The sequence below is a fragment of the Biomphalaria glabrata genome, chromosome 1 (assembly GCF_947242115.1).
Source record: "Biomphalaria glabrata chromosome 1, xgBioGlab47.1, whole genome shotgun sequence".
In the NCBI taxonomy this organism is placed as follows: domain Eukaryota; kingdom Metazoa; phylum Mollusca; class Gastropoda; family Planorbidae; genus Biomphalaria; species Biomphalaria glabrata.
The window spans coordinates 30,570,398-30,594,404 of record NC_074711.1 but is presented as its reverse complement, the minus strand read 5'-3'; the positions used below and the strand labels follow the sequence as shown (position 1 = coordinate 30,594,404).

Here is a 24,007-nt window from a genome sequence, read left to right as displayed (position 1 = left end):
CTTTAAATCATCCTATTGTTATAGTAAGAAGAATGGGAGGGCTGCATGGCAAAATACAAATATATAGAGCCTGGAAACAAGTCAACGAAGCTGGTGGGTAATGCTAGTTCATTTCTATGGCTAATTTGGTAGGAAATGTTTGAAGTCCTAGTAGTGGTCCATTTCAGCTACGGTAGAATAACTTTAGTTTTGGGGACATCCTAACGTAATACAATCAACAGAATAAACTTACTTGTAAAGTTTTGTATAAAACCACAGTAAAGTATAGCGATTTGTTGAGCTTTCGATGTATATATTTCCCACATGCCTCTTTTTCTCCCAGATGGACAAATGTCAGAAAGGACTTAATGGGTTTTTTTTTTTTAGAAAAGCATGTACAACATAAAGATGTCTTGCTTAACACCAAAGTATGTAAAAGTGTGTACAACTTTACATAGGCTTAATAATGAAAGACTTACCAGTACATTAGCAAATTCAGAAGAAAAAGCGCTTCCCATTTTTCAAAAGGCTATTGGCCCATTCTTTCTTTTTCGGTTTATAATGAATGTCTTTTTGTGCTTCATCTTGGTCCCAATGAGAATCTTTTAATATTGCAATTATAGTAAAGGAGTCATTTTCTTCTTTGGTTCTTTTGGTATCAAACTGGTACCAAAGTGTGAGATTCTTGCTGTGTGGAGCTTCAGAGAAGGTTCTAGACAACTTCTTAAAGGATTAGGAGTCATTAACTTTTTGATTCTATGCGGCATTCGTGTTTCTGCCAGCTTTGTCGTCTGATCCTTTTGTCTCTGCAGTTGAATGTACTGCTTGATATTAAATTGTTCTCTGTGGTCTGTTCTGATGACGCCACCTTTCTGGCGGGGAAAAAAACAACAAACAACCAAAATTAGGCGAACTTTTGTCTAGAATTAAGTTGTTGCAAGTTTCCACGTTTCATCTTCAGACTTTCAATTTAAAACACTTTCATTGTTCACCGTGATCGTGGAACAATAAAACAGATTTTACATTAGATATGTGGATTATCTTATTTTCCAAGAAGGCGATAGTTAGAGAGAGAGACACACACATACACACACAGACACACTTACATACAGGCCAACAGAGAGATACAGAGAGATAATATAAATAGGCCTATCATGGGCGCACACGGGGGGGGGGTGCAAGTGGTGCATTCCCTGGATTCTGAGTAGCCAAATTCTAGCCCATGTTTAGCACCATCAAATCCATTAACTTCTTAGTAACAAGTAGTGTTTCCACTAAGTACAGTTGTAAGGATATGTTGATGTTGTTGTAGACTAGCTTGTTAAATACGTCCACCTGTTTACTTTGACAGAGGATATAAGAAAGTTCTTCAGAAGCCATCGTCTGAGTTAAAATGGTGATTTTGGATAAACGCAGCACTTGGCAGCAGCAAGAAACAGAAAAATACGAGAAGAAGCATCATGAATTAACGCCATTTGCTGGGTATTTTGTTGATGAAACTGCAGATATCTCAGACTGAGCAAATGTCTTTTGGCATTCGGTTTGTTGATGGCGATTGTATTCGAGAAGACTTCATTCGTTTCGCTGCTATTGTTCAGCCTGTCTAACGTCATTGTCAGCGAATGCATTATGTACAATCTAGCCAAGGCTGCGGTGGCTGATGACTAGCACTCAGAACTGTGTGTCAGAAAAGGATTCCTGAAAAATATCCTAAAGCAGCCTTTGTCCGTTGCGCGTTTCACATACTAGACCTTGTTATCAATGACCGGAATAACGTTTCAGATATACATAATGCTGTTGGTGTCATCAAGAAGACTATATATTTCTTTCGTAACTGTCCCAAGCGGGAGCGCCGCTGCTAAATTTCCCTATTTTGAGTAAGATGAGAAGTACAAATCCATTCGCGCTTTAACTCACAACTTTGAGACGATGTGTGAGTGTTTAGCAGATCTTAAAATAACGGCTGCAAGTAAAACCAGACTGTTATGGTATGTGTGTGTGTGTGTGTGTTCCTAAAGTGACGGTGAGAAAAAGCTAGCGATTGGTTGGTGGCTATGCAGTGGAGATGATGAAATTACAATAGGATCTCGCGTAATGTAAATGTAAAAGAGGAGACGACTCCAGGATACCAGAGTGATAGGACGTGGTTTCATAATTATACTGAGTTAGATTTGTTTAAAATATACGTTTATTGCATTTCATCTCAAGTAAACTTAGTCTTTAGTGTCATCAAAGTTCTATTTAGTTCTGTTCACAAAGAAGTTATTCAAGCTATTTGATGTTTTATAAGTTAAAATAGAATACGCCTACAGCGGGTTTAATTGTCTACCAGCAGTTTGGTGCTATAAAGACAAACAAAGACAAACTGTACATAAGTAATCAGTGTCTGCTCCTCCTGTGTTTCTGATTTGTCTTTTCATTAACGTTCATTATTCGTCGGTTCTTGAACAAGTTTACCCGATGTCGCAGTTTATTCAACGTAACCTAGTGGCCACTCTACAAAACATCAGTAGTCTCATTGACATAAAAACCAACTTGACCATGCTGAGGAACACTTCAGGGATGGCATCTTGAATAAGGCGAGACTGCTGACAGAAAAACTTGGTATTGAGTTGGTGCTGCCGAAAATTTGCAGTCGACAGACACACCGAGCAAAAACCAGATGTTTGGTTGACGGCATTACATTACGTATCTTGATTGGTTAGTCTCACTATTACCGTCTCACTTAGCGAATAAAATTAATGCTCAGTTCAATCTGTTTTGTCTTCATCCTAAAACGGTGCAAGAGCTGCAACGTGAACAATATCAGTACAGTGCGCGATAAGCGTTCATCGCCAGCTTGTCCATCGAGACGAGAAGCAATGCATAGACAGTTTTGTCAGCCACAGTCAACGTTTGCAGTTTTTGTATGATTATCTACACAGGGAATGGGAGAAGAGGTAGACGGGAGGTGACAGGGAGGCACGGGCCGCACGGAGCAACTTAACAACGTGTTCGTTCAGTGAATAATTTGTTCACACTTTTAATTTTTGTTTTTTTCATGAAACAAATGTAGTGGAGTGGATATCTTGTCAGAAAATACCGGCCACTCCGATATCCACGTGACCCTTCACCCTAGATGGCACCTTGTGTCCGCGCATGACAAGGCAGACCAACGTGGGCACTGTCCATTCGACAGGCATCTCTGGTCGCTGTAATGTCCTTATGTTACTGGACCTAAGTCGTCTCCACTCCCTTTTGTGCTTGGTTCTACACCATGTGTTCACGTATGGCTGCAGGTAATCACATTTTACTTATTCATATTAGCTTGTAAATTTAGTTACCGGTAGTAGTTTATATAGAATATCACTACCGCGGTTTTGGTTCATGTTGGACTATTCTTATTTTTAGAAGCCAGCATGTAGATGAATTCATTTATTGAAATGCGTACCTGTAGTATTCTATATAGAATGTGAACTGTCCATCTTGTAAATGTATTTTTACAACAAGTGTTTAGATACTGGCTTTTAAGAAACAGTATATTTGTGAGTGTATAGATTTGTTATATTTAATTATAGTTTTTGTAAGGAAAGGAAAGAGCGAAACTCTTCAAACAATGTATGTTAGTGTTATGTAGAACTAGTTGATTTATTTTTAGAGAACTATGTTGTCATTTTTTTTAATAATGTTTTTGGTGTTCCATATCTCTTTTGTGTTTGTAAAAGAGATGATATAAGATTTTCTTTTTGTTTTTCGTTAGATCTAGTATTTAGGCCTATTAATTATGTTTAGTTTATGTTTATTTGTAATTATGTTTTATGTTTGCCTTTGGCAGGTCTTTAGTGTATAATAAAGTTTGGAATCGTCCTACGAGTTGCCTTCGTCATTTAGAATTTAGTTGTCTTCTGTGCCAAACCCACCACACAAATATTTACAGAGCACTTCATATCACTGAGGGATTGATTAGGGGCACCAGTACTTTTCTTTATTATTCTTCGTAATAAGAAAGTTAAAGCCACGACTTTGAGCCATATAGTGGTAACTTGCAACCCACGGCAAAAATTCCTGAGGGCTCCTCTAAGGACTATATATGTATGATGAGAGAATGAAAGAGAGAGAAATATATATATATATATAGAGAGAGAGAGAGAGAGGAAGAAAAGAATGCTGATTTGTTCTTATGTTTCATGTACTAATGAGTGAACTTACGTCAGTGTTCAGAGACTCTAGAAATGAAACAAGTTTTGTCTCGCTATTATTGCTGGCCGACTTGTTGAGATTGAAATCCACACTTTTCTTTCTTCTTCCCTATACATTTTGTTTTAGAAAAAAAAGGCTTAAATCAAGTAACACTAAAGCATCAAAAGCTTTGGGAAAAAAATCACAAGTACATTATACATTTATTTAACATATCTATCAAATTCTTCTTAAAAAAATATATTATTATAGATGCAGTTTTTTGTTTCAATTAATAAAATCTCTCGATTCAACCAATACAATCTAGAAAATGTTACCATATAATAACGAAGTCACCGAGATTTCTATTACCTGGTTTGTTATCTCGTTATTGAATGACACTTGTCCTGACATACGCTGACAGTCCCAGGTGATAGTAATTACAAAACAAAAAGTTGTTAAGTATAAGTTCATTAAAAGAAGTTAAAGCGAATTATTGTTTTAAAGAAATCTAATGTTGATGCATATTTATACCTAGACTTTACACAGGCAGAGATATATGTAATACTATACACTGGCAGAGATATATGTAATACTATATACAGGCAGAGATGCATGTAATACTATACACAAGCAGAGATGCATGTAATACTATACACAAGCAGAGATATATGTAATACTATATACAGGCAGAGATGCATGTAATACTATACACAGGCAGAGATATATGTAATACTATACACAGGCAGAGATGCATGTAATACTTTACACAGGTAGAGATGCATGTAATACTATACACAAGCAGAGATGCATGTAATACTATACACAAGCAGAGATGCATGTAATACTATACACAGGCAGAGATATGTGTAATACTATATACATGCAGAGATGCATGTAATACTATACACAAGCAGAGATGCATGTAATACTATACACAGGCAGAGATACATGTAATACTATACACAGGCAGAGATGCATGTAATACTATACTAAGAAGAGATACATGTAATACTATACACAGGCAGAGATGCATGTAATACTATACACAGGCAGAGATGCATGTAATACTATACACAGGCAGAGATGCATGTAATACTATACACAAGCAGAGATGCATGTAATACTATACACAAGCAGAGATGCATATAATACTATACACAAGCAGAGATGCTGGTAATACTATACACAAGCAGAGATGCATGTAATACTATACACAGGCAGAGATGCATGTAATACTATACACAGGCAGAGATGCATGTAATACTATACACAGGCAGAGATGCATGTAATACTATACACAGGTAGAGATATATGTAATACTATACACAGGCAGAGATATATGTAATACTATACACAAGCAGAGATGCATGTAATACTATACACAGGCAGAGATATATGTAATACTATACACAAGTAGAGATATATGTAATACTATACACAGGCAGAGATGCATATAATACTATACTAAGCAGATATGCATATAATACTATACACAGGCAGAGATGCATATAATACTATACACAGGCAGAGATGCATATAATACTATACACAGGCAGAGATGCATGTAATACTATACACAGGCAGAGATGCATATAATACTATACACAGGCAGAGATGCATATAATACTATACACAGGCAGAGATGCATATAATACTATACACAGGCAGAGATGCATATAATACTATACTAAGCAGAGATGCATATAATACTATACACAGGCAGAGATGCATGTAATACTATACACAGGCAGAGATGCATATAATACTATACACAAGCAGAGATACATGTAATACTATACACAGGCAGAGATGCATGTAATACTATACACAGGCAGAGATGCATATAATACTATACACAGGCAGAGATGCATATAATACTATACACAGTGTGACAGGTGGGAAATGTGACGTGTGTTTGGCACGTTTTATGTCTAGGGGATGATTATTTTTAAATGCTATCACACCCCCACTTATCAGCATATGAATCGGGAGCAGGCACGCAACGAGACAAAGCAATGAAAGATAGATACAAAAGTTAAAATAAAGGATATTTATTTACATAAACATACATATAATAATAAAAAGGGGGAGGGTTTGCATCTATCTCTAGTATATTCTATGTTTAATCATCACTCTTGCACATAATAAGAGAGTATGTCACTTTGTCCTCTGACTTAGCTGGTTGTCCTGTTGATGTCGCAGCTGGCTGTGTCCTGGCTTGAGGTTCTGCAGCTGGAGATGGCGCTCTAGCGGATAGAGGGACGCCGGCGATATAGTTCTTGTGGAGTCTCAGTCCCAAGTTCTAGTATCTGTAGTGGGCACAGTATGGCGGGTGGCCGGATACCGTGGGCACAAGGTTACTGCGGGCAGAGCTGATCTGCCGTGGGCAGCGTAGTTGACAGGATATGTCCAGTGAGTTGCAGAGGGTTGGCGTAGCTATGACGTCTCACACAGATCTGGTCTATAGGGACGTCGCACCTAATAGCTTGACAGGTGGGCTGTCGAATAGGCGGGCAATGCCGATAGCGCCAAGTAGTAGAGTTGAGTAGATCTCAGTAGGCAAATGCAGCGCTGAATAGCACTAAGCACAACTGCCGGTAAATAGATCGTTGATCCAATGACTAAGCAATAGGTGATTCTTGATAGCAACTAGGCGAGTGCAGCGCTGATTAGCACTAAGCACATAGATAGGCCAGTAGGCAAATGGGCAGGTAAGTAATCCGATAAATAGGCAGACACCTAAGGGAGGCTGCGGATAAATAAAGACAAGTTAGGACATGTCTCTCATACATCTTATCGATGCCCTCGACTGAGGTGCATTCGTCAGATTGGTAAAATTGCTTTAGAGCATAAAGGGGAGATGATGACAAATGGGATTTGGAAAATAGATGGCAGATAGTAGCAATATAGAAATGTATATAAAAGGGGAAATAATAATATAAGAATGTACATAGAAGGGGAAATAATAATCTCAAATAAACAACACAGGTGGATAGAGAAAGAAAAGGGGGGGGGGTGAGTTGGGCGGTGGTCAGTGACCGAGACGCTTTGTTTGCATATGACCGTGGGTCGAGAACAATGGAGCGTGCTTGAATGTCCCTTCAAGCGGGGTAACTCTTATAAGAGTAAAATGAGTAAAGCGGAGATAATTCAATACAGGGGAGATAACTCGTATCTCTTTTCTAGACGCAGTATCAGTGCGCTAGTAAAATTATCAAGGCGATCAACCGAGATAAAGGAAATAAAATAAGGTGTACAAATATATACATGGTTGCATCAATGATCAATTGAGCCACGTAGCATTAATAGATTAACGCAATACATAAATATACATTAGCCATGTTCATGTTTTCTACTTACGCCAGTGAGAAATACACAATGCACTAATTAAATATAAATGAACTAAGCAAAATACACATGATAAACTCCAATGGAAATATACACAGAGTAATTAAGATGGAACTTGTGATTAAGTTCGGCTTACCACCAGGTATTCCTCTAGGAGGGAAAATAAATGATATAGTCCAGACTCGATAGCTCAGCTCGAATGCGAAAGAGAGGGTGATTTGAGTTGGTTTACTATATATATATGCCTGAAAAGTGTGGGCGGACACCGGAAATGTCCAAGGCTTAGCATTATCTTACACGTGGGTGAAGTAGACTTGAGATGGGAGTGGCACATGGGATATCAGGCGGTGTGTTAACCAGGGTAATCTCTTAGATCAAAGAGAGACGTGAGAGAAGGGGGGGGGGGAGAAGGATTAGCTTGCATTCAAACCAAGGTGGTGTCAACCGCGATCGTCCTTCAGACATCCGGCGGTAAGACAAAAGAGATAGTGTGATTATCTTTCCCCGATCAAGGGCAGATAAATGAAAGGACGCGCCTTAGCTATCTCCAATGTGGTCAACTAAGTCTAGCCTGGTAGAGAGGAAAAGGTGTGGCGGGTGAATAATTTATGGGTAGGATGGAGAAATAATTAAAATAAAATAAATAAATAATGAAAAATAATAATTAATGCTGTGAGAATTTAGAGTGACTCTGACAGCGAGTTTTTGACTTGTCACATACGCCGCCGCCAAGATGGATCTATCGCAGAAAGATCCATAAAGTGCGAGCAGACTGATGTCACTCTAACTTTAAGATCAGTTGTTATCACAGCATTAAAAAAAAAAATCTGGAAATAAAGGGATAGCCATGCCAGGAGGAGGGTCTGTCCAAGTCTGTCCGTGGTCTACTTCCCGTCCCGGAGTATGTAGTCACCTGGGTGAAACATATGGGGTTGCTTGGGAGAGTAGATTGGGTGATTGGGTGAGTAATAATTCCTTCCTGGGGCGGATTGGGGAGCGTGATTGGGGCTTAGGCGGGGTGCCCAAGGCACGTGCGCTTGTTGGGGCTTACCTCCGAAGCCGCTGTGAGGCGCTTCTTCACGAGAGTAAGTAGTCAGCTTACCTCGGTATCGTCTGACACGATCAATGCCAGGGAAGAGTGGCCTGATAAAGAATGTGGAGTTCTGCCTGAGAACGTCCCCACGAGTGCGACAATCTGGCTTACATCGTGGCTTCCTGACACGGTTAATGCCAGGGGAGGGTTGATATTGAACGGTGGCTGAGGAGCCATGGTGAGAAGAGTTTTCACGAGCGCGAGAGTTCGGCTTACCTCGTGACTTTCTGACACTATCAATGCCAGGGAGAGGTTGATTCAGAATGGTGGCTGAGGAGCCATGAAGAGGAGTGAGTCCACGAGAGCAAGGGTTCATCTTACCTCGGGGCATTCTGACACTGTCAATGTTAGAGGAATGTTGCATGATTTTGGCTGAGTAGCCTGGGTCAAGTAGACCCTCACGAGCGCGGGTAAACGACTTAACTCGTGACTTCCTAGCAGAGTCAATGCCAGGGCGGAGTGGTTTGAGCTTCGCTGATGAGTCGGGACTAGGCGTGTCAGTGTGGCGACCAGGGCTTCTAACCTGCTGGTTGCTACCACGTTTCTGTTTCGTCGATCTACCGACGGGCAGAGAAAAGTAAGGTTTGTTGACTTCTCCAAGAGGAACATATTTTGAGCCTAGAATGAAGTCATACACTGGCGAGTCCATGACGGCTGCGTCAATGGTGCCATGTACGTACTTGCATTCTACGTGGACCCTAGCAATAGGAAGAACCTTTGGAGGAATCTCACGGTCAAGGGACTGAATCGTCACAGTTCTATCTGTGAGATCAGCCGGATGAACCAGTGCTTTGCAGATAACTGAATTTACCGCACAGCCTGTGTCAAATAGGGACCGGACGTACTGCCCGTTAACCAGAATGGTCTCTATCCCGGGGGAAGATGAGACAGGGTGAGGAAGTGCCGGTAGGACTTCCGTTTTCGTAGGGCCAAGGGCAGTGTGTTCAGGGGCCACAGTCAGTGTTGATATGACGTATGGGTCGCCCGCTGTTCTATCAGTACGTGTTTGCTGATTAGATACAGAGGGTTTGGGGACCGCGGTCATTACTGAAATAGTCTGTGAGGCCTGCTGCTTATGGCGGTTGGGTTTGTGGCTACGCATGCTGTTGTTGCAGTCACGGTAGGCACGGTTAAGTTTGTTGCCACGCGTGCTGTTGTTACAGTCACGGTGGGCTTGGTTGTTCAGGTTATGACGAGGCTTACGTGCTGGTTGGCTGCAAATTTTGTGCGTGACTGGTTGTTGGATTGGTGCCTTTTTAGGTTGGGAATCCGTTGGGGGCATGAGCTGGATTGGGGCATCGCAATTTGCAGGACTATTAGACTGAGCAGGAGGGTTGGGCTGGGTAGACAAAGTGGAATCGTCGAGAGGAGGGGTATCAGGTATGAAAACTTCATCCTTAGCAGCAACTTCTGTGTCCGTTTGGGCAGTGTACTCGATTTGGACATGAGTTGTGGTTTTACTCTCTTCTGGTTCCTGGTCTTGTCTAACCGGTGTGATGCTCAGCTCCAAACTCTGCGGCCTATAGCTCTGTCTGATTTCTAGGATTTCCTGTTTAAGAGCATTCATTGCTAACTCATGCTCCCTTGCTAATCTCCTTTCTTCCTCTTCGTCTCTATCAAAGGCCTCAAGTCGTTCCCTCACATATTCTCTCCGCTTTGCATCATCATCATATAGGAAGGCCGCGATGTATTTCAATTCATCTATCTTCTGTTCCCTGTCCACTTCGGAGCGTGTGCCGCTGGCCATAATGATGAGGGGTGGGAGATGAGAGGTACTAGGATGGTGGAGGGGCTATAGATTGGATAATAGGATTGAGCTAGAATTAAAGAAAGTGGGTTAGCGAAAGTGAGTCGCCGGTTATAGGAAAGAGTGCGAGAGGAATGTGGTGTCTGCCTATGTTAATCACAAATTCCTGCAATGAGATATTACAAATAAAATGCAATAAATATAAAATATAAAATATGACAGAAGTGACACTCTTGTTAATGCGAAGTGATGATACTTATAAATATTTTAAGGAAAAAATATTGATATGGAATTTTAGTTATTGCCGCCTGTTCGTGCCTGCTGTACTAATGGGTTAAATCCACGGACGGGCTCGCCAAAATGTGACAGGTGGGGAAATGTGACGTGTGTTTGGCACGTTTTATGTCTAGGGGATGATTATTTTTAAATGCTATCACACCCCCACTTATCAGCATATGAATCGGGAGCAGGCACGCAACGAGACAAAGCAATGAAAGATAGATACAAAAGTTAAAATAAAGGATATTTATTTACATAAACATACATATAATAATAAAAAGGGGGAGGGTTTGCATCTATCTCTAGTATATTCTATGTTTAATCATCACTCTTGCACATAATAAGAGAGTATGTCACTTTGTCCTCTGACTTAGCTGGTTGTCCTGTTGATGTCGCAGCTGGCTGTGTCCTGGCTTGAGGTTCTGCAGCTGGAGATGGCGCTCTAGCGGATAGAGGGACGCCGGCGATATAGTTCTTGTGGAGTCTCAGTCCCAAGTTCTAGTATCTGTAGTGGGCACAGTATGGCGGGTGGCCGGATACCGTGGGCACAAGGTTACTGCGGGCAGAGCTGATCTGCCGTGGGCAGCGTAGTTGACAGGATATGTCCAGTGAGTTGCAGAGGGTTGGCGTAGCTATGACGTCTCACACAGATCTGGTCTATAGGGACGTCGCACCTAATAGCTTGACAGGTGGGCTGTCGAATAGGCGGGCAATGCCGATAGCGCCAAGTAGTAGAGTTGAGTAGATCTCAGTAGGCAAATGCAGCGCTGAATAGCACTAAGCACAACTGCCGGTAAATAGATCGTTGATCCAATGACTAAGCAATAGGTGATTCTTGATAGCAACTAGGCGAGTGCAGCGCTGATTAGCACTAAGCACATAGATAGGCCAGTAGGCAAATGGGCAGGTAAGTAATCCGATAAATAGGCAGACACCTAAGGGAGGCTGCGGATAAATAAAGACAAGTTAGGACATGTCTCTCATACATCTTATCGATGCCCTCGACTGAGGTGCATTCGTCAGATTGGTAAAATTGCTTTAGAGCATAAAGGGGAGATGATGACAAATGGGATTTGGAAAATAGATGGCAGATAGTAGCAATATAGAAATGTATATAAAAGGGGAAATAATAATATAAGAATGTACATAGAAGGGGAAATAATAATCTCAAATAAACAACACAGGTGGATAGAGAAAGAAAAGGGGGGGGGGTGAGTTGGGCGGTGGTCAGTGACCGAGACGCTTTGTTTGCATATGACCGTGGGTCGAGAACAATGGAGCGTGCTTGAATGTCCCTTCAAGCGGGGTAACTCTTATAAGAGTAAAATGAGTAAAGCGGAGATAATTCAATACAGGGGAGATAACTCGTATCTCTTTTCTAGACGCAGTATCAGTGCGCTAGTAAAATTATCAAGGCGATCAACCGAGATAAAGGAAATAAAATAAGGTGTACAAATATATACATGGTTGCATCAATGATCAATTGAGCCACGTAGCATTAATAGATTAACGCAATACATAAATATACATTAGCCATGTTCATGTTTTCTACTTACGCCAGTGAGAAATACACAATGCACTAATTAAATATAAATGAACTAAGCAAAATACACATGATAAACTCCAATGGAAATATACACAGAGTAATTAAGATGGAACTTGTGATTAAGTTCGGCTTACCACCAGGTATTCCTCTAGGAGGGAAAATAAATGATATAGTCCAGACTCGATAGCTCAGCTCGAATGCGAAAGAGAGGGTGATTTGAGTTGGTTTACTATATATATATGCCTGAAAAGTGTGGGCGGACACCGGAAATGTCCAAGGCTTAGCATTATCTTACACGTGGGTGAAGTAGACTTGAGATGGGAGTGGCACATGGGATATCAGGCGGTGTGTTGACCAGGGTAATCTCTTAGATCAAAGAGAGACGTGAGAGAAGGGGGGGGGGAGAAGGATTAGCTTGCATTCAAACCAAGGTGGTGTCAACCGCGATCGTCCTTCAGACATCCGGCGGTAAGACAAAAGAGATAGTGTGATTATCTTTCCCCGATCAAGGGCAGATAAATGAAAGGACGCGCCTTAGCTATCTCCAATGTGGTCAACTAAGTCTAGCCTGGTAGAGAGGAAAAGGTGTGGCGGGTGAATAATTTATGGGTAGGATGGAGAAATAATTAAAATAAAATAAATAAATAATGAAAAATAATAATTAATGCTGTGAGAATTTAGAGTGACTCTGACAGCGAGTTTTTGACTTGTCACACACAGGCAGAGATGCATATAATACTATACACAAGCAGAGATGCATATAATACTATACACAGGCAGAGATGCATATAATACTATACACAGGCAGAGATGCATATAATACTATACACAGGCAGAGATGCATATAATACTATACACAAGCAGAGATGCATGTAATACTATACTAAGCAGAGATGCATGTAATACTATACTAAGCAGAGATGCATGTAATACTATACTAAGCAGAGATGCATGTAATACTATACTAAGCAGAGATGCATGTAATACTATACTAAGCAGAGATGAATGTAATACTATACTAAGCAGAGATGAATGTAATACTATACTAAGCAGAGATGCATGTAATACTATACTAAGCAGAGATGAATGTAATACTATACTAAGCAGAGATGCATGTAATACTATACTAAGCAGAGAAAGTTTGAATACTATACGCAGGCAGTGATGCTACTAATATATATTTTAACTTCGTACACTAAAGGATGTTGAGCATATTTGAATGCAGTAAAATAGGATTAACACAAGGGTTGACACCTGTCTTACATTTGAGCAGAAGATATGTTGCTGGTTTAAAATATACCTCAATATAGTCTTCACCAATGACCTTGTTGTAAACGACATAAAAAAATTGTGTTTTGAAAATGTTCGTTCCAAAGTAATCCACCCCCCACCTCAGACAAGCTTACCTTTGGTGAATTCAACAGTCCTGATTCATCCTCAGTGTCCTCCTATAAGTATACAAGATCGAACTTTTAATACAAATTGTATTTCTATTATATCACTTTAAACATTATTTAAAACAAAGAATAAATCCGATTATACTATTGTAACAATATAATTTTATAATACAATGCGGGGCTTGGGACCGGCATATGGCGGGTGAGAAAAGAGGAGGGTTTGGCGTGGGGCTAGCGACCCCAACCTGTAAAACCACTATTGCTACAGAAACGGCAAACTCGACACATAATGAAAACTATACATGCGGCGAGGGCGGCCAAACCCTGATGACGGTGTTGGATCAAAGCCAACTGGAAGTCCAATACCCGATACATGGCAAGCCTTTCAACGCAAGGAAACCGACTCTTATAGGCACGTGGAATGTAAGAGCCCTGAATCAATGTGGTAAACTAGCCCAACTTTTAAGACAGTTTGACTCTTACCGGCTGGACATCCTTGGGATCTGCGAGATGCGGTGGACATCAAGTGGAAAAATAATCAATGATGGCAAGACAATAATATATTCAGGCCATGACAAGGAACACATTGGTGGTGTAGGAATCATCATGTCTAAAATAACAGCTTCAGCGCTAATTGCTTGGAAGGCGGTCAGTGACCGCATCATTACAGCTCGACTCCAAACAAAGCAAATTAAAGTAACTACCATCCAAGCTTATGCCCCTACAGAGGATGCAGAAGATACCATCAAAGATCATTTCTATAATCAACTACAAACCACTCTTGATGAAACACCTACTCACGACCTAATTCTACTGATGGGAGACTTTAACGCCAAAATCAATCCCAACCGAACTGGCTTTGAATATGTAATGGGACCATATGGCTCTGCAGAAAACATCAGTGATAATGGCGAGCGCTTGATTTCTCTCTGCGCATCCAACATCCTTTCAATTGGAAACACATATTTTAAGCACAAACAAATACACACAAGAACATGGCGATCACCAAATGGAGAAATCTTCAACGAGATAGATTACATTTGCATCTCCAAACGATGGAGGTCATCTCTGTTAGACGTGCGGACCCGCAGAGGAGCTGATATCGGCTCAGACCACTACCTTGTCAGTGGCAAATGTAAGCTCCGATTGAAACGCCAACCAAAACGAGCCATACGACCCCGCCCATTTAATGTAGAGAAGCTTAAAGACGGCAATACTGCAGCACAGTTCCAATTGAAACTAACGAACCGCTTTGAGGCTCTTGCAGATATATTGACCCTTGAAGAAGAGTGGGCCAACTTCAAAGATACCACTATTGGGTGCGCGGAAGAAGTTATCGGAAAGAGGCGAGGTTCATACAAGGAACGGTGGATACAAGACAGAACATGGAAATTGATAGATGAGAGGAAAGAGGCCAAACGTAGACGAGATCAGAAAATGAAACACAGGATCGCAGCCTAGCGGAAGAAGCCTATAGGGAAGCAGATCTGAAAGTAAAGAGAAGCTGTCGGCAAGATAAACGGGACTGGATTGAGCAGAAGGGACAAGAGGCACAAGCAGCTGCAAGCAGAAATGACACAAAAACCCTCCATCGTATTGTCCGAGATCTCACTGGAGCAAAGAGTGGACATGGGGCAGCAATAAAAGACAAGGAAGGCAAAACTTTGTTAACGAAAGAAGAACAGGATGCAAGATGGGTAGAGCACTTTAAAGAGACCCTTAACCAACTGTCGCCAGACCTAACTTACATATTCAAGGACCCCTCTTCATACAATGATCTCAAGGTCAAGACAGACCCAATAACTGCTGAGGAGGTTACCATGGCTATTGCAGTGCTAAAGAATAACAAAGCACCAGGACTAGACATGATAAGAGCAGAAATGCTAAAATATGGGGGACAGTGCATAGTTAACAGAATGACTGATTTCTTAAATCTCTGTTGGCGAACTTCAAAAGTCCCAGAGACTGGCAAAAGGGAGTGATTGTAAAGCTTCCAAAAAAGGGCAACTTGGCAGACTGCAACAACTGGAGGGGCATTACTCTCCTCTCTGTCCCAGTTTTCAGCACTGTTTTGTTGAGACGGCTTAAACAGTCTGTAGATGAAAGGCTCAGAGAAGAACAAGCAGGTTTCCGAAGAGGCAGATCATGTACAGAGCAGATTTTCGTTTTACGAAATATAGAACAAAGTCTTGAGTACCAACAACGGCTAACGATCAGTTTCGTGGACTTCAAAAAGCGTTTGATAGTGTCCACCGAGAATCACTATGGAAAATAGTTAGAGAATACGGTATCCCAGAAAAATTCGTCCAGATCCTACGACACCTTTACAGTCAGTCTAGTTGCTGCATTAAAACAGAAGAGGGAACAACAGAGTTTTTTACAATCGAGACAGGGGTGCATCTTATCTCCCTTCCTTTTCCTCCTAGCCATCGACTACATAATGAGGAGAGCAATGAACCAGACTGCCTTTGGTATTCCATGGCATGAACAACTCCGATTGACGGACTTGGACTTTGCTGATGATGTTGCACTACTCGGGCTACAAATAAATGCATACAAGAAATGACGGAGGGCCTAAACAGAGAGGCACCCAAAATTGGCCTCCGCATAAACTTGGATAAGACTAAAATTATGCGAATGGGATATAAGGCAAAGGGTGTCCCCGTCAGACTTGGCGAGTCAAAGCTTGAAGAGCTGGACAAGTTCACGTACCTTGGCAGCATCATAACAAATGATGGAGATGCTTACCATGATGTAGCGTGCCGAATAGGAAAGGCAGGGAGCATTTTCCAAAGGCTGCAGCCTATTTGGACTAGCCAAGCCATTGGATTCGAGACAAAAATACACCTTCCAACTGCTACATATGCATGTGAGACGTGGAAGTCATCTGTCAAAATTGAGAAAAGACTAAATGTGGCTCAACAGAGATGGCTGAGTCAGTTACACAGACCGGATCTCAAACAAGGAAATCCTACGCCGAACTGGGAGTCGAAGACTTAGTGAGGTTGTGACTGAGCGTCGCATGAGGTTTGCGGGACATGTTCTACGTCAAAATGAATTATGCACACCAAGAGTTGCGATAACACGGAAGCCAAAACGAGGAAAGCGCAAACAGGGACGTCCTCGTATTACCTGGCGACACACCTTCATGGAGGACCTCAGAACAGTGGACACCAGGTGGGAGGAGGCTTCAGACATTGCATGGGAACTAAACTAATTTTTTAAAGTTAAACTAAAACTAGTTTTCAATTAAAATAAAGTAGTTAAACTAAAAGTTTATCATGAATTTCAAAATATAGTTAAACTAAACTAAAGAAAATTAATTAAACTATTCATAACTTTTTTTTTTTTTGGGGGGGGGGGAGCGGGGTTGAACTTGACCTATATAGATATAATCTTCCGACTGTATGTCTACGATTCGATCTTATTCTTTTAACATTATAGTAATATTTATCTATAATAAAATCAGTAATGAGAAATATGTTTCTTACATAAACGTTAATGCACGATAAAATAAAAAAAAGATGTCTAAATAAATATGTGTACTTGTATTTTTGCCTTGAATTAAAAGCTTTAGAAAAAAATGGTACTCTTTTTTTTCTTATCTTTTAAATTATATTAACTTATTATATAAAATCTTACTTATACAGATAAAGTTTAAAATCTCATTAAATAACATTGATATTGAATTTCAAATTTAGATCTAGCAATCAAAGAAATAGAGACGAAATCGTTGGAGTTTTAAGAAACATTTGACCTGTATACATGGGCGTAGCCAGGGTTGGGGTTGGGGACGGAATTCATTGACTGATTTTTTTCTTTCATTTTGTTTGTTTTAGGTGAGATTTTAATACTAAATCATCACTTACCACAGCACAGCCAAGGGGGTTTTGAGTTAAAAAAAACCCTACTAGGGGGTTTTGAGATAAAAATCCCTCTACCAGGGGGTTTTGAGTTTAAAACCCCCTACCAGAGGTTTTGCAGTTATAGCCCCCTCTTCTATCAACAAAACTAAAAAAATGCAAACGGCAATCCCCAATTCCTAGAAAACAGCTAAGGAAGATTTTGACTTTAAAACCCTCCAAAAATTACGATAAACACCCTCTCAATATAAAAAAAGCAAATTACACATTCAAAATTCTATGAGTCAAAGGGGTTTTGATTTTAACCCTCCCCCCTTCCAGTTGGGGTTTGAAGCTAAAAAGTTCCTATTCAATATATATATATATAAAAAAAAGCAAATTACACACTATAAAATCTATGAGCGTAGCCAGCCAAAGGGGTTTTGAGTTTAAAACCCCTTGCCAGCGGGGTTTGAAGCTGAAAAATACCTCTTCAATATTAAAAAAAAAGCAAATTACGCACTGAAAATGCTATGAGCGTAGGCAAAGGGGGTCTTGAGTTTAAATCCCCCTTCAGGTGGTTTTGATGCTAAAAAATACCTCTTCAATATAAAAAAAGTAAATTACACTAAAATTCTTTGAGCATAGCTAAGCGAATGAGGGGTTTTGAGTTTAAATCCCCCTCCTCCAGATGGCTTTTTTTAAAATTTAAAACCCCTTCAGGTGGTTTTGAGTTTAAAATTCCCCTACAGAGCGTTTTGAGTTGAGAACTTCTCTCTTCAATATTTTTTTAAAGCAAACTAGAGTCACCAAATTCTATGATCGTAGCTAAATGGGGTTTTGAATTTAAAAAAAACACAAAAAAACTCCAGAGAATATTTAGTTTAAAACCCCTCAACAAATGATTTTGACGATAAAACTTCCCTTTTCGATATAAAATCTAAAGCAAAATACATGCATGTAATTCCAAGAGCGTAATCAAGAGAGGTTACACATTTCTACCAGTGGATGGACTCCTTTAATAAAGTGTGAATAGTAATCTGCCGAAATTGAAAACCACTAAAAGTGGCTAAACAAAGATGGCTAAGACAGATTTTAGGAGTCAGTTATAGAGATCGGATCTAAATCAAAGCAATCAAATGCCGAACTGGGAGTCGACCCCTTAGTAAGGTTGTGACAGAGCGTCGCATGAGGTTTTGAGGGACATGTTCTTCGACAAAATGAATTACGCATAATAAGAGTTGCGATGACATCCTAGTGCAACTTGGCGTCACACTTTCATGGAGGTCCTCATGGCAGGTGGGAAGAGGCTTCAGACATTACCAGTGACAGATTTTTGTGGAAACAGCTAGCCGGAAAATGCGCCGAACGGCGCGAGAGGGTCAAAGTCAGTAAAAATAGCACATTAGATTTTTGAAATAAAACTTTTTAATAGCAAGATAATGCACTGTAATACCTCAGAATATGCATTTTGTTGGCTTTCAATACCAGAAATAGTGCTCGGCGGCGGGGCTTCGCCCCGCGCTGGGTGAGCGCTGCGAGCTCCCCAAGACCCCCTTGCTAGCAAGAGCGGGGAGTCTACAAGTTTTCCACCAATTCCAGGAAGAACCTATTCTAGGACACAATAAACGTTTTCCGAAAGGGTCAGAATGTAATAAAGATTAATTATGTACACACAGTCACACACACACATATTTTTTTTTCCGCGGCCTGTATAACTATTTTATAGTGTAAAATACATGCTTGACTAACCACGCCGATGTGCTATTTTCTTGTTTGACCACTAAAAATACAACTAACACTATTGCATAACCGTTAAACGCGCAAGGAAAAAAAAACAGGGTGGTCTTGTCATTATGGATTTCACACTCAGTACACTATATAGGCCTACACATGTACGTCTATCTGGTCAGGTTGTTAAAATCAGTCAGACACACCGTCTTTTTACTTTCTGGGCAGGGAGGGTGTGTAATTATTTCAGTGTAAAGATCAACAAACGAAAGATCTACGAACATGCTTGACTAGCATGCCAGTATGTTATTTTCTTGTCTGACCACTCTACATTAAGCAAACACTATTGCATAACGCGTAATGAAAAAAAATGCAGGGTAGTCTTGTAGTAGGCTATCATCGACTACACACGTACAGAACACTAGGCCTACGTGTGTATGTCTAGCTGACCAGGTTGTTAAAATCAGTTGGACACAGTCTATTTACTTTATGGCCAGAGAGGGTGTGGATTAAGATTTTTTTTTCCTAGACTTGGTTATCCTAATGCTTTTAGATCTATATAGGCCTAGCTGTCGATTTATACTTAAAACTCAATAACTCTTAAGACTATAAAAGGAAAGTACTTGATGTTCCTGTGACAAGTTGGATTAAAGTATTGGCCGTTATCGGTGTCTAGGGGATTTTATGGTTTGAGAACCCACACTTACACATATAAACTACAAGCACAGCGTTATAATGGAGTCAACAATACTATATTTAAATGTAAAAATATATACAGTTTATTATACAAAGGATAATTAAAAGGTAAAATGCTGTACAGTTGCTAGGATGGGATCTAGCGTATTTACATGGACAAGTCTATCATCATTAGATTTGAGAACCAAATGGTCTGAGTGTCATTAGGCTGGTTGCTTAGCTTTAGGTCCGGTGCTGCACTGATGAGACGGGTGTGGCTGGTACTGATGCTGTCTGCTGGTGGGCTGGCGTAGTGAATCCAGGCTCCGGGTGCAGTCCAACTTGTATGGTTGCAGAGCTAAGCTGCGTCTACCATTCAGTCAAGCCAGTGACGAGTCTGTGGCTAGCGTTGTTACTTGGACTCTTGAAGGATGAGTAGGACTGATGTCTGCAGATCTGGTGCCAACAAATCTGGTATCAGCTTTAGGTTGCTAAGATTTCAGGCGGATGTAGCCTATAGATAAAAGCACCAATCCAAAGTGAAATAAGGGAATGAAAATAGTCCAGAGCTCAAGCAAGATATAGATGTGCTCCCTGTGGTCTCTCCAGCGTGAATGAGATCGGGCGATGAAGTCTTGTCCATATACACGTGGAGAGGGGGGTGAGGCGGGATATAAGTGCAAAGGTGGTCTAGACTATCCGGCGTCTTTGACAGAGAGATCCTCGCTTGACCGTGACGGCGTTTCCGGGAGGTAGACACCGCGCGAAGGCGCGAGTTGAAGTCCAGGGAGTTCGCCCAGGTGGTCAGAGGATATAAAAGGTGGGGTGGATTATCAGAGCTCGGCCGGATCAAGGGAGATTATACCCTGATAATGGCTAGTGCTAGACGAACCGCATTGCCCGAGGCTTTGAGTTGAATGGGCCCTTTGAAGTGACCAGCCGCTCCCAAAAGGGGGGGGGGAGGTCAACGGATGTTTGCCAAGATAGATGGAGGGAGCGTACTCTTGTCAAGAGTCTAAGTGTGGCACGTGTCAAGGTGGGGATGGTAAAATGTGACATCGCTGCCAAAGGGGGTGGGGTTGGATTGGACGGGTGGTGGCTGTGTTTTTAGCGCTTGATCGCTAAATTAGTGCAATTGATGATTAATAGGGTGTAAATAAATTAATTAAATGCTTAGACCTGAGTGATACCTTGAGTGAGCTAAAACGGTTCGTCACAGTTCCTGCAGTTAAAAAATTATTGTTTGCCGCAAATGAATTGATTAAAACCACTAAATATTGACCTAGCTCAGTAATCAGATTTCCACTATAAACAGAAATAAAACGCCTCCTCGTGGCTCACAAAAAAATTCGGAGCAACCCCATTCATAATATTAAATACAAACTTTTGGTAAAAAATGTTTAACATTTTATAATACTGCTACTTTCAATTGCAAATATTTACTCCCATAACTTCTACCAGCATCTTACTTTACCCTCTTCAAATGCAGACTGACTTAATAGTTGTTAACTGCATCATTTTTTTTTAAAATAAAAGTTATTGATTTCACATGACCAGAAAACAGGGATGTGTGTTTCAACCCTGACCACCTGTTGAAAAGTTGTACAAATTTGAATTAAACTTTTTAGTTAGTAACTAAAAAAAAATTAATAAAACTACGATTTTCACTAAACTTTTTTTTTCTAGCTAAACAATGGCCTTAATTAATTATTTTTTAGTTCAATTTAGTGAAGTATAACTTCTTACTTAACTTTTGCTCATCACTATTAAAGACTCACCTCGACGTTGCGTATCGGGTTCTCAGAAGGAAGTGTTTCCTGCATTGAAATTATATTGATATAAATGTTACATTTGTTTACAAATAGAAAACAATAATACCTATTTAAACGATAACGCCAAAAAATATTCTTTTTTTTTTTTTTTTTAAATCTTAGAAAAGGGAAAGAATCTAAATTTCCCCGAATGAGTGGACGTAATTGTTAGATTATGTCCCTTATTATATCATTTTATTAGAATTTGAAATCATAGAAACTAAAACAAGAAAAATATAAAATTACTTAACAAAGTTTATATTAGGTGTAATTGTATTAATTAGTCTGTATCAGTCGTGTATCAGTCATGTAACTAAATTTGTAATTAATGTTGACTAAAAATAACAAATCTGTGCGATTAGAAATATTGTTACGATTTGCTTTTGTTTAACTTTTTCAATCCACTATGATCCTATCACGTGTCTGCACCAGTTGGGAAGGCGGGGAGAGGACAAAGAAGGGCATATTTAGGTAAATGTTACCGGGATAGCTTTGTAAATGTTTGTTATAAAAAAAAAGGTATACGACTTGAATTCGTGCTCAAGCCTCCTCAAGCCAATTCACTAACCGTTGTGCCAGCGAAATGCTTTTGAAAAAGAAGGTTTCATATCCATCTGTTGTTAGTTTCTATATTTTAAGCTACAACCTCATTCTAGTTAACATGAGCTTTGTAATAAAGTTCTTCTAGCACAGTGTTTCTCAAACTCTTTTGTCTGCCGGCACAGTAAAAAAACTACAAAAATTTCGCGGCACACCACGAAGAGCAACAAATGTTTCATAAAAAAAGAAATAAAGATTTTACCAGTTTTTAAGTATTACATTTAATGTGAAGGATGTGCCTGTTTTTGAGAGCAAATGCGATCTAATCGAGGCTCCAAAGTCGCATTTCATCGTCTATTGTAAGAATTCTCTCTTTTCTTAGACTTGATTTCAGTCAGTGCTGAAAATCCAAACTCACAAAACCATGAAGATGCAAATGGAAGAATTATTTTGATTGTTTTTAAACTGATTGCAGGATATTATAACTTGTTGATTAAATCCAAAACACATCCAGGCTTTTCTTCTCAGAACTTGACTTAAGAAGTGCATCGTTTTTTCAATCAATGAGCTTCCAAACTGATAGCTGACCCATCCATATTCATTACTTGCAACTGTTGGCAAGTAATGCTGCAATGCTGACTGCAGGTGTGTCAAGGTGTCCAGAATTTCGAGTGTGATTTCTTTATTTTAAGCACATTCAGTGTAAGTAGGAAAGCAATTGAAGACTCCTTTCAAGATCTTACTTAGTCACAAAGACAATTTTTCACTAAATGAATTCAGTTTTGAGGATGCAGTGATGATGGTTTCCAATGGTCCTTGAAGACTTAAATTCAATGAATTTAATTTGTGAAATAAATCAGAGAGAGATGTCACCTTAACCCACCAGATCTCGTCATGAATAGAAAATCCAAAGTCTTTTTTTTTCAGCCTCCAAGAATGAAATCAGCTCAGCCCTGACATGGACTACACGCTTTAACACTTTTCCCCTGGAGAGCAAACAAACGTTGGTGTGATACAGGAGACATTTGTAGTGTGAATCCATTGCTTCGCAAAGCTCTGAGAAAAATCGGGATGCAAGCGGTCGAGATTTGATGAAGTTTACAACTTCAATCACTTGATCCAGAACAGACATGAAATCTTTCGGCACAGATTTGAAGGCAAGAGCTCCTCTGTAGATCATGCAGTGAACAACTAATACATTTGGATTTTCTTGACGCAAAAGAGTGACGAATCCCTTTCTATTTACCTGCATGGAAGGACAGCCATCGGTGCAAACGCTGACACAGTTTTTCCACTGTAGTTTGAAGAGCAAAATGTTTTCGTTCACCACTTTAAAAATATCTTCGCCTTTGGTCGTAGTTGGTAAGTCTTTTCAAAATAAGAATTCGTTGACACATTCTTCATCCTTTATGAACCGAATAAAAGCTAGCAGCTGGGCTTTGCCGCTAACGTCAGTGGATTCATCAACTTGAAGAGACCACAGCAAAGACACTTCATCGTCAGTCACGTCGAAGTGTTCGCAGATTTGATCTCGTAAATGTGACGATAAGTCTTCAATTCTGCGCGAGATAGTATCATTTCACAAGGGAACTTTTTAAAAAAATTTCGCCGGCATCGGGTCCAAAGATAGTTTCAACAACTATTGCTAAAGTTGGTGCAATGACTGATTCAGCCTCTGTGTGTGCTTTCTTGCGTTTTGCTAATAACTGAGCAACCTTATAACTTGCAATCAATCCCTTTTCTAGCAGCTTTAGGTAATTTGCAAGTTTCTTAGCTTGTTTATTTTGTTGAGCCCTGATGTTTTCGAAGTATTCCTTGTATTGCGCTTTTACAGCTGGATGTTTTGTTTCCAAGTGTCTCT

At 40.1% G+C, this 24,007-nt stretch overlaps 1 protein-coding gene across 1 annotated transcript in view; it reads right to left on the bottom strand.

Annotated features, from left to right (window-relative positions):
• Positions 1-587: 587 nt before the first annotated feature.
• LOC106069653 (uncharacterized) overlaps positions 588-24,007 on the bottom strand; it is a 59,795-nt gene continuing 36,375 nt past the window's right edge. The window contains exons 13-17 of the mRNA XM_056031971.1: positions 21,574-21,612; positions 13,557-13,598; positions 4,507-4,551; positions 4,168-4,266; positions 588-847 (exon numbers count right to left, since the gene is read on the bottom strand). Of these exons, the coding sequence (XP_055887946.1) occupies positions 722-847; positions 4,168-4,266; positions 4,507-4,551; positions 13,557-13,598; positions 21,574-21,612 (351 nt within the window). The 3' untranslated portion in view covers positions 588-721. The remainder of the gene's footprint in view (positions 848-4,167; positions 4,267-4,506; positions 4,552-13,556; positions 13,599-21,573; positions 21,613-24,007) is intronic.